The following is an 11,637-nucleotide window of genomic DNA, read 5'->3' as shown; positions in this document are numbered from 1 at the left end:
TGTTAACGTGGTCTTTAAATTAAGAATTAGTTGTTAGGGCTTTCTAACTTTTAGCTGCATTGACACATAAAATACACCAGATGGCGATATTAGCCAGGCTGACTCACAGCAGTAAAGGTCATTGGACGCTTCCTACCGTTGTGAACATGGTGTACAATTTTTTCCACTATTTTAGGGGGGCGTAATATGATAGAATAGCAAATAATACCACATTAGTTTAATCACTGAAAACATGTAAAAAAATAAAAAAAAAAAAAAACATAATGTTTAATTATTTTCATTTTGATGATCATTTATTTATTTGTATTAATTTAATGTTATTTATGAAAATGCAACCCTCCAGATTCAGCCGTGTTTCCTCACACACTTTATTTGTAGCCAGCTGGTTCAGGATTTGAGCAACATTACGCTGCAGCTTATTCCATTGCTGTAGTCAACTGCTGAAATCTAGATTAATCAATTGGATTTAAACACGTATTAGAATAAACGCCTACTTGATCACGCTTTATAGCCCCCTGTGTACCGGCTAGATTGGACTCTTCTTTATTGAGGATCACCCTTGATTTACTACATTTCCCACACTGCATTGCTGCGCAGCCCCTACTTGTCACTGCTGTCGCTCTCTGCCTGTGAGTGCCCGAGGTGAATTGGTCCAGCATCTCTGCGCAGGCAGTGGGGCCAATGTAGATGTAAAAATATAATTTGAAAATATGTAATCGTGGAATAAGTTTTCGGCGTTGGCAGCTTGCGATGAGGGAAGGGAAATATGGAAAAGATCGGATTTTATGTTGCGCCTCTGTGGAGCACGGACCGTTATATTGAGAGAAATAATGCGGAATATTTCCCCCTGTAGGTGTTAACGCAGAAAATACAAGATGAAGAAGCAGTTCAATCGGATGCGACAGCTCGCCAACCAAACGGTGGGAAGGTAAGCAAACCCCTTCCGTGCGCTATTCTCGCCGGGCCAAGTTAAAGGGAAGAGAAACCCCCTGTATGGCCCTAATAGGATGTGAATCACATCCATGCAAATGTGATTTATATTACATGTAATCAGGCAAAATATATGGAATAGATAATGGTTTGTGCAATCGTACATATTCAGAGGAACAAAAGAATACCCCATGTTCATGTTGGTGCGTACTGTCCATTGAAAGAGGCTACCGCATAGGCAGCGTGTAGGCGCATTGCCCCAGTGCAACCTGCCCACGGAAATACATTAAATATAGACATTCGCAGGATCACAGTCCATCCAGCAGAGACTAGCCCCTCTATATGATAAGGTATCGCCTCTGGAGTACAAAAAAACATGCAATTGTGAAGTTACGGTGTCATTACATGTACCTCCTGTCACAGAACCTGTCAATAGGTGAACGTGATGCAGACGGATGCAGAGTGGGCTGCGACGTGAGGGAAAATGGAAAAAGGCGCAATGTTTTCATTACGCAGTAATCTCAGCTGTGAGGAGGGAAGCACCTATTAGGCGTGGGTTATCAAGTCCGTGAATTCCTGAAGGTCGTACTCCGCACCTGGCATTTATCTAACACTGTTTAGTTAAAATAATGTGATTATATTGTTACCCCTTTAAAGAGGGTGCTTCAATAGATGCCTTGTGACCTTTTACACAGGTCCTATGGGTTTATCACTCTACCCTCACCGTGTTCGTTCACATCGCAGGGAGGCAGAACAGCTTGTGAAGCAGCACTGGGCCACAGGGTGTTCTCTGCTCTGTGCATGATGGGGATTAGGACCAGGAGGTGTGGGTCATTATTATTACAAGGCTGTGTGAGTGGCATGCACTAAGAAGGGAGGGGACACACCTCGCAGGCTCTGTTTGTGCTATCATTGTCAGTTGGTTCGGGCGGCTTTTTCTAGCCACAGTCTTTTTATAATCATTTCTGTGTGACTCATTAGTGTGTTTGTGGGTTTGATTCTGGATATGTGTGTGGGCAGGCAGGTTATGGGCCTTAATATGAGCAGAGAAGGCAGTGCTTCCTTGTGGAATGCCACTCTCAAACAGTAATAATAATCAGAATTTCACAGTTATCCACTGCTCATTGACTCATAAGGGGAACGTCTGTGACATGGCATTTGATTTGAGCTTTGGATCAGGGCAAGAACTAACAGGCCTGACCCTCTGGTGATCTTGAGCAGTGTCAAACATTGGCTGTGTCATGGGGAGATATGGAAATAAAGGTAAAGCCAAAGCCATCTCTGGCACCCTGGGCCAGTTAGTTAGATGAAGCACACAAAGCTTTCCTGGTATGGGCAAGAACAGTATAATGTGACTGAAACAAACAATTATTGGCCCACTCATGCTAAAAGTACACACAATCATGGTACCAAAAGGTGTTTTTGATAAAACTGTCCATCAAACGTGTTTTTATGTTGCTAAGAAAATAATTATCTAGAGGAGTATGTGCTCCCTAAAGGTCAGCATGCTGTTTTTGTTTCTTGCCATATTGTTTTGCATTTTTTGAAGACTTTGTCACTTTCTACTCTATTGATAATTTGAAGTAGTAAAAGAGGTGTGTGTGCTGAGCCATATTGAATGACTCTCTCTTGCATCCTAAGGGTGATAATGTCCCTTGATAGTACCTCCCACCGAGGAGAAATGTGTGGAGTGTGTGTGTGTGCATATATTATGTAGAGACAGTCTTTTTGCAATGTGTCCTTGCACACACATGCCTGGTTGTGTTAGTGCAGGATCAGTGGGTGGGGGTCAGACAAATGTGTGTATGTGCAGATTAATGAGGCATCTGAATGTAAACATTCACCAAACATTCATGCTACAGTTCTACCACTCTTCCTGTCTTTACTTCACACAACACTTGATCTGCTCTTCTGTAAGGAGGAGAATTTCATCACGATTTTATTGGTTTCTGAACACATCCCATTGAGATGGTGTGTAACTATATTTTGACTGAAATGGAGATGCTTTGGGTTAAACTCAAGCTGTATTTTCATTTTCTTTCCACTGGTTTTCCATTTGTGCTGAATTACAAGGCTCCAGTATAACTGTTACCTTGCAAAGACAGGAATAGATTAGCAAATAAGAACACAGTCTGTTTATTAACGATTTCACCTATCATAGTTACTCTCCATCTTGTACTCACTGAGGCTTCAGATATACTATATTGCTGACTCAAGCTTCACCCATCTTCAGAGTGGAATGGGGGTTACTCTGTTGGTTTGAGCATTTGACCTTCCTGAACCTTAGCAGTCTCAGTGGAGCTGTTAATACCGCTGACCAGTCCTCAGTCCCTTCAAAACAACTCAACAAATCCACAAGAAGAAGATTGTCCATGTTGGAAATTGTATGACTTTGATAAAAAGAATCTGTTTGAGTGTATTAGCAGAAGTGTGTCTTTATTAAGAGATAACGAGTAAACTGTTATGACCACAGACTTTAATCTACTCACCTCCCTTTGGCATGTGTTAATGTCTGTAATTGTGAGTCTTTCTGCATTGACAGTATTACCGTGAATCTTTTTTTATGTGTGTCTTATATGTGATGGAGATTGAAGGACTTTTTCAGTGGGGGGTTGGTGATCAGGTGTGCTGTGTCAGCATCTCTCTGGCTACCCGAGGCTGCTGCCGCTGCTGCTGCTGCTGCCGCTTGCCTGGGTGAGATTCATGTCATGTGATCGCCAGCTTGACCAATCACCTCCATGGAGCAAGACTTCATACTGAAGGATGTGCAGCCAAGCATACTCTATAGCTAAAACAATGTGTGGATAAAGGGAGAAATTATGCCTGAATTTGTTTGTGTGCATTTTGTTGTTTTTGTTAACTTAGGCCATCATTGTTTGGTAGTTCAGACTTAACAAAGGCCTTTAGTGTTTTGCAAACCCTCTCGATGATGTTAAAATAGCCATTGAAAAGTATTTGGGTTTGTCGTCAGTATGCATTGTAATTTTTTTATGCCCTCATGCACACCAAACAAGCCAGAAAAATATTACTTGTGTGTTCCAGCCAGCTCACACCATCCATTTCTCTTGACCTATTTCTCTGTTCCCAACTCACTGCCCTATCTAGGTCTAGGACAGCCTGGTAAAAGATTCCATGATACAATTCTGTCAGTCTATGAATGAATTTGACACATGAAAGACAGGAAAAAGCACAACTGAAATTAAGTATTTTTTTCCGTTTTATACTTGAAAACGGCACCACTCTCTAGCCCTAACATCCTGACAAATTGCCTCTCACCCCCTCCTCACACTCTGCATCACTCACCTGTGTGATGTCCACTAAAACCACTAGTGTATGGTAATAGCATTCTTCCTGATCATGCCTTTAGGGTAGGCTTTATCTCACCACACCACTATGCAATTGTCAGAAAAATGCCAGCCATTTGTGGGCTGGCAGATGAGTTAAAGATGCTTTCTCTCGTCCGCATTGTCTCAATCATACTCTCTTTCTCTTCCATCTGACAATGTGACGCAGTAGGTAAATGCATTGCCAGTGAGCTTGCATGCTGGTGTATCATATAATTTCAGTGTCCATAGAAATAATGTATACGAGTGGGTCATAGGGAAAGGAAGAATGACTGAGGCCAACATTATGAAACGTGTGGGTGCATGTTTGTGTATACTTGTATTGTAGTTAGAAGTTTGCATGTTAATGTGTATGCACTTTGAGTACTTTTAGTACTCCTCTACTCTAATGATGACAAAAGGAGTGAAACGAGAATATTATTCATGAATCATTAATGTATTCCTGAACATATTCATCTTGTAAACAAATTTCTGTTAGCATAAAACATAACCGCCTTTGACTGTTTTTACACTCAGAGCAGCATTAGCACACCTCTTGGCAATAATGTGTGTGGGACTCTAAACAAGCATATGGTACCTGAAAGGTAACATCAGATGTAGACAGCAATGCTATTGAATGCCAATGCAGCATCTCCTCCACTCCTCTCTCTCTTCCTCCGCCACCTCGTTGCCTTGATTCGCTGGTTGGCTTGGCATATGAGGACAGCACTGTGGAGATCTCTGAGGGAGTGGCCTTCTCAGGGCAGGTGATTCACTGCTCTTCTGGGTTCACTTTTGTATAGTTTCTGGCTGATCACATTGTTGAATCTTGACTGAAAAGTATAATTTAACAAGTCAAGGCCCTTTCATGATGGGTTTTATTTAGTTTTGAGGCAGTAGTTAGCCACAATAAGAAATGAGTCATTACTTGCGTTCTAGATTGTGTAACTTTATTTGAAGGAAAGCTATAGCTGTAATTGTATAGTGCCATGCAGTGGTAGTATCAGAGATCCATGTTGATAACCCTCCCATTCCTTCAGTGCCTCTCAGAGACAGCATACTGCACGATAGAGTTAGTGATAAAGAGCCTTTGTCAGGGGGCCATTTTGGCCATCAAAAGAGAGATGATGTAATATCGGACAGAAGCACTGTTTCTCCCTTTCTATGTTGCTGATTCAATCAAGAGAGTAACCTCTTAAAGAGCCCCTGTACTGGTGGTCCACTACAAACTCACCACTAGTGTATTGCATTGGCACATATGTAAGAAACAACATAGCACACAAACAGTTTTGGGGACAGCTATTTGATGTAAACAGACTTACTTTGATTTTCTTTTTGTCGCTATCAAACTGCTGCATATTATAAGTAGGTCCAATCACGACCATGATGTGTTACGGGTGTGGGGGTTGACCCAGTCTGTTGCTCGTGATCTCATCTGAAACAGGAAGTGACCTCAGGGCCTGACTGAAATGCAGCAAATTAATCAGATGCAATTCAAGCTGCGAGGTATTCAGGCGCGAGACAGGGTCTAAAGAGGATTTAATATACTACACATAGATACTGTAAGCCGTGCTTTGACAAATTACTTTTCAAGTGGTGAAGTAACATTATATCACTATTTCAATAACTTCAAGAAACATTTTCATTTATCATTAGGTTACATATATGTATTTAGATTAAATTGTCTTTGCAATAAACTGGATATTATACACAGTAGACATATCTTTGTACTAAAATATATATTTTTAATCCAGTTAAAAGCAGTTTTATATAAAGTTAGTGCTGTAAGAATATTCAGCAATCTTCAACTCTGTGAGTAATCAGAAATTTTCAGTAGAGTGGCATTGTTGTTAGAAATAACTAAGGAGACGGGCGACTCCCTATCAACATGCCCACTTCCTTCCATTCAGGAATGCCAATAGGCTCAAAACAGGAAGCACTCATCCACTAATACAAGTCCAGAGTTTCTTGTTTTTCATTTAAAATCTTGCTCTTTGATTATAGAAGATGATCTCCATCTCCCATTTTTATAGTATGCAGTAGATCAAATCTTTCATTTGCTTTGGTTGCCTAGAAACGCTCATTTGGTATTAGCTGTTTCATCACATGCATTCGGCTTTGCCAACCCACATGTTATATTTTCAAAAATGGTGGAGAATATTTCTTTTAAAACTAACAACTACTAACTAACTAACTAACAATGGCTTGTGACAATGTTTTCATTTAAGGCCTGGGTGGCCATAAAGTACAACATGGGTCTTTGTTGCCTCCTTCTACTTCATTGTCTATTTGACGCTGTCTATTGGACGTCGTTTAGGTGCAGCGTGTTTGTGCTCGGGCAGATGCCAAGTGTAAAAAGACAGTTAAGTCACAGAGTGCTTCTTGTGGGAATTATTCACCATGAATAAAGTTATTAGAGATAACTCACTGCTTGTGTTTCCAGTGAAACGTTGCTGAATGCTGCAGGCTCTCTCTCTCTCTCTCTCTCTCTCTCTCTCTCTCTCTCTCTCTCTCTCTCTCTCTCTTTTTCTTTCTTTCTCGTTCACTCCCTCTCTGGACATGTGTTGTGTGTGTGTGTGTGTGTGTGTGTGTGTGTGTGTGTGTGTGTGTGTGTGCGTGTGCACGCTTGTGTGCATGTGTGTGTACACTCCTCTCACAGTTATTCTTGCATACTTAACAGAACTGTGACCTAGTTTGCTGGACAACTACAGTAAGTGTTTTTTTCTGTTTTAGTAACCTTGTGTCCCATCAGCCCTCCGCCTTGTCATTTGGGAGGAAACTGAGTGGGCCTCTAGATGCATTTGCACAGCAAAGGTCTGGAGAAAAAAAAGAGCAGTAAATGGAGAAATAGTCAGAGAGCATATAGCATGAACACTGCTGTGTGTTTTTGTGTGTGTTTGTCTATGTGAATGTGGCTGACTGTGGATCTCATTCCAATGCTCCAGGCCGTGGTGCCCTGCTGAGGCCCAGGGCCACCATTCGGCTTCACTACCCTCTCCTCGCAGTACAGGACCTAGCATCTAGCTCAGCTCTTCCAGGCCCTAGAGTAAGCAATTTTGTTAGCCAGGCTAGCAATGTGAGCAAACCAGAGCATGACCACTTCCTTTTTATTCAGACGAATGAGGTGGACCTGTGGATAGTAAGTGTTACAGCCGACAGTTGGCTAGCTGCCAAGGCAATATGTTCAAGACTATGGATGTTATTTTATTCACATTTCGATTATGTCGACATGGATTATTCATGCTTTCATAAACCATGCACAGTGCTGGGGGGCTGAGCATAAGGTTTTCCAACATTAACATATCTCTCAATAGAAATATTTAGTATGAGACATATTTGTATGGAATGAGCAGCTGATGTGTAAATGGTCAACTGGGAAATTGGCACGCACATTTTCCTTCAAACTTTATGGAATTACAAAGACATGGCATGTCTAAGGTCCCTGGGAAAATATGCACAATAACTTACATTTATTCTTGGCCAGCTGTAAATACACAAGCCCAGATATCCTCGCCAAATTCCGACTCTCCATCTTATCAGCGCTTTGTTAATGTCACCAGAGGTGGAGAGGGAATTATACAAAGTCTTGCAGTTGATTTCTCTGTGTGAACATTGTCTCAGCTAATTTGTTATATTATCTTCCTTCAGTTGTTAATTTTTGCTTTGCACAGATTTGTGTGTTTCTTTTTTTCACTGATGCATCAAAGAAACAAGCAGGATTTTGTCAGCTTTTGATTGAACAATGATTTTGTATGTGTTGGTCTGAAAGGTTATTATAAACTTAAGCATTTTTACATGAGTTAATAAATCTTGAGTTAATGAATCTGTATATTTATAGATGTGCTTGTGTGTGTGTGTGTGTGTGTGTGTGTGTGTGTGTGTGTGTGCGTGTGTGTGTGTGTGTGTGTGTGTGTGTGCACGCGTGTGTGTGTGTGTGTGTGTGTGTGTGTGTGTGTGTGTGTGTGTGTGTGTGTGTGTGTGTTTGTATTGAGTCATCAGCAGCTCCAGGTGAAGGAATGCCTGCAAAGTGGCAGATGGTTGGCATAACCCTGGCAAAGTCTCCCTCTCCCTCCATGAGCATACCGCCCACATGGCTGCCAACTCTCTCACGTGTTTACTTTCCTCCCAGGACTCATTCTGCACACTATTTGCTGACAGGAATTTCACTCCTCAAATCCAGCATCTTCTGCGAGTTAGCTTTACATCAGGTTGTATTAGCTACTCCAATATCACCTGTACTGTATTCCAGCCTATGCAACTATCTACTTTGTCTCTGTGCCTTCACAGGCCATGTACGTACGATACTGCTTTCTGAAGAGGAAATACCATTGTCAGAAAACAAACATGCTCAAATAACAAGACGGTCTGCTGTCTTTGAAGATAGGCTCACATCTGTCTGTAGTCTGGGTCATAATGGCCACATCAGTTGTGGTCAGCGACAATGCCAGATTCCTGTGTTTAAACTTTCATTCCCTTTTTCTAAACAGCAATGCAATTAACTAATTGTGTATTTTACCCTTCCGGTGAACACTGTTCACTTTGTATGAGTTCTTAAGACCAGTCAAACCATCAAGAAAAACACTCCCACACTCACAAACATAAACACTCACTGGAGACAAACAGAAAGAGTGATAGGAATAAGATGGCCCCCCACTAATGAAACTTTCTAGCATATGTAGCTGTCAAATTGATGAGAAAGTTTGATCGCTAACAGTTTCTCCACATCCCTATCACTGCCAGAGCTCCTGCCCCATCTGTGCTGTTGGGCCCCTTATTAGGGTCCCTTAGCTGCCAGAGTCTCCCAAGGGACACCTCCACCAGCCAGTGGGAGGCCACATAGACAGACGAGCTCAGAGCTGCATTGCAGACCTGCAGGCTACACACTCAGCATGGTATACATGTGACTTGTCTTGCCCGCAAGGTCTTTTGTGGAACATGGATTTTTAGAGATTTTAGAGGCTGTTGGAGTATCGCAGCAAAACTGAGCCAAACTTTAGTGCAATGCTTGGGTTATTTTTATCCCCCTTTGTCATGTAATCAGCAATCTGCTATCACACTTAGCCTTACAAATAATGCCAAAAACGTATTGCACTGCTATAAGTCTCTCTTTCGCTCGTAGGTGTGCACGCACACACACACACATTTCCTGTATTTTTCCTCCTCTATCAGTGAGCAGAGCAGTTTTCCTAAAGGCTGACTGTGACTAGATCCATTGGTGCGTGGTTTGACCCAGTTCCTATAGTTCCGTGCTTACATCTTGGCACTGGGAGCGGTGATGGTAATAACTGACATCATTACAGTAAAGTTCATCTTTCTGTTGTTGGTGACTACATATGGAATATGTATACAACACTACATGTCATTATTAAACATTTTTAGACTGTGATTTTCTTCAACACGGTGGCACTGGGCAACACAGAGCTGCTACACTGTGTGTTTGACTGACAGACTTGGTGACGAGGCATCATACAAGAAAAGAGCATTTTAGTTATGGGCTGCTGACGTGTTTTTGTCTGGCTGATGAATAATAGAGCAAAAACCACAGTCTTTTCCATTCTCTTGGTCAACAGTGAGATGAATTCAGATTTAGTTTTTAAATAAATTATATAAAAAAGCTATTATTCACAATTGGCATTGGCATGGTTGGGGCACAATAGCAGGAAAAGGTTGTGCAGACAGGAAGGGGACGCGCTGAAAGAAAGTGTGCACCACTGGGTGGCTGCTGGGGGTCTGCAGGTCTGGCTTTGACTCATTTTAGGAGGTCAGCTCCTTTGTCAGCCTACCGATCTTTTGAGCAGGAAGTACATGTTATCCTCCCCTCTGATAAGGTAGTCCTGATCGGTCCTGGATTGTTGCTTTAGATGTGTGCATTGTTGTGAGTTGTGGGTGTCTAAGTGTGTTTAAAGGAATTCTGGAAAACAACCCAAATTGGGGTAATGCATGCTCCTATGAGACAATTAGCCTATTTTATCTTTGTTTATTATAAAGTGCATTTTGAGCTATTTTGGGAAATCTCCTTGCAGAAAAATGACTAAAGTCTTACTGTATAATATAAGCTGTCTGAACTGAACTGAACTGACACCATATATTTATGATATCCAGTGGTTTGCTCTTGAGCTTGTGGCTCATTCAGCACTCCGGATGAGTAGTTTTATCTGCTTCAGCAGCAGTGCAGCTCTGCCCTTTCCTATAGTATTTGGCTAAGCCCCCAGTCTGCTGGATTCACAGTGGGATGTGATGCTCCTCAGTGGGAACTGGCATATTTGAATCAGTGGCCTTTGCTCATGCTGGTGTTGCACTCCAGCAAGTTTACAGCATTATTTTGCCTGATAATGAATGTGATCTTCTTATGGATTGTCTAAAATCATAACTGAGAGAGACAGCCACACAAACACATGCACGCCCACACATTCTCCAAAGGGACAGGTGCATCGATGTGGCCCACTCATTTTGGAGCACTGCCACATTGATGATGTGCAAAGAAATCAGTGAATGAGTCTACATCCAATGCAATACAGCTGGGACTTTATTTCACAACTGTGAAACATTTTGGCAAAGACATGCCACTATTTGGATACATGTGAGACTTGAGTGCCTCAAATCACTATTTACTACTTATAAAAAGTGTTTTATTATGTGAGTTGTCTCATCTTCACAATATTTCCATTTTCTCCCATGTGTGTCATAAGACAACAAAAGGTGTCTGACGATAATAGGATATTCAGATTCGTGATTTATTTTTGTTTATAGGGAAGAATGTGTTTTCTGCTCTCACATTAGAGTATGAAACAAATCTGTTATAGTCACCGTCACAGACTGTGTAGCTTGTTGAGTGACCTGAAAGAGGATATATGAACAAGTTCGATCACTGTGACGCTGTAAAAGAAATATTTAGTTTTTTCTGACTTTACAGTGCACGAAGCTGCATTCATTGACAGAGCTGATACATCCAGCCGAAACAGACATTGTTTAAAAATGCTAGCATCAGCTAATCCCCCTAACTGTTTTACACTTTTATCTTTACAGGGCAGAAAAAACAGAGGTGTTAAGTGAGGATCTTCTACAGGTGAGCTGTGGTGTGTGTGTGTGTGTGTGTGTGTGTGTGTGTGTGTGTGTGTGTGTGTGTGTGTGTGTGTGTGTGTGTAAGTGGAGAAGCATCTGGAGCTGGTCAAGCAGGTAACACACTGCACTCACAAAAAGCTGACTGCCTGCCTGCAGGGTCAGCGAGGGACTGTGGAGAAGAGATGTAAATTGCTGTATGTGATTATGATTGCTGTGTTTGACCATGATGGAGATAGTGGCTCCAGTGTTTTTGTCTCGTGACCCTTAAAGTGAGCAAGGTCTTATTACTGTTTACATATGTCTGTATGCAGTTCAATTAAAG

The 11,637-nt window shown here is 41.7% G+C and overlaps 1 protein-coding gene across 7 annotated transcripts in view; it reads left to right on the top strand.

Moving 5' to 3' along the window:
* The first annotated feature begins 600 nt into the window (after positions 1-600).
* The window catches only part of si:ch211-114m9.1 (rho GTPase-activating protein 44), a 31,722-nt gene continuing 20,685 nt past the window's right edge, over positions 601-11,637 (top strand). For 4 of the 7 annotated variants that reach the window (XR_004896208.1, XM_035996725.1, XM_035996724.1 and 1 more), the window contains exons 1-2: positions 601-928; positions 11,280-11,319. Coding sequence is in view for 6 of the 7 variants with exons in the window: in XM_035996725.1 (XP_035852618.1) it covers positions 876-928; positions 11,280-11,319 (93 nt within the window). In the remaining variant the exon portion in view is untranslated. The remainder of the gene's footprint in view (positions 929-11,279; positions 11,320-11,637) is intronic. The other 3 variants (XM_035996723.1, XM_035996726.1, XM_031312447.2) reach the window with 1 other exon arrangement.

The sequence above is a fragment of the Sander lucioperca genome, chromosome 21 (genome assembly GCF_008315115.2).
Source record: "Sander lucioperca isolate FBNREF2018 chromosome 21, SLUC_FBN_1.2, whole genome shotgun sequence".
Classification (NCBI taxonomy): domain Eukaryota; kingdom Metazoa; phylum Chordata; class Actinopteri; order Perciformes; family Percidae; genus Sander; species Sander lucioperca.
Note: the sequence above shows the minus strand (reverse complement) of the source record. Positions and strands in the feature narration are given on the sequence as shown.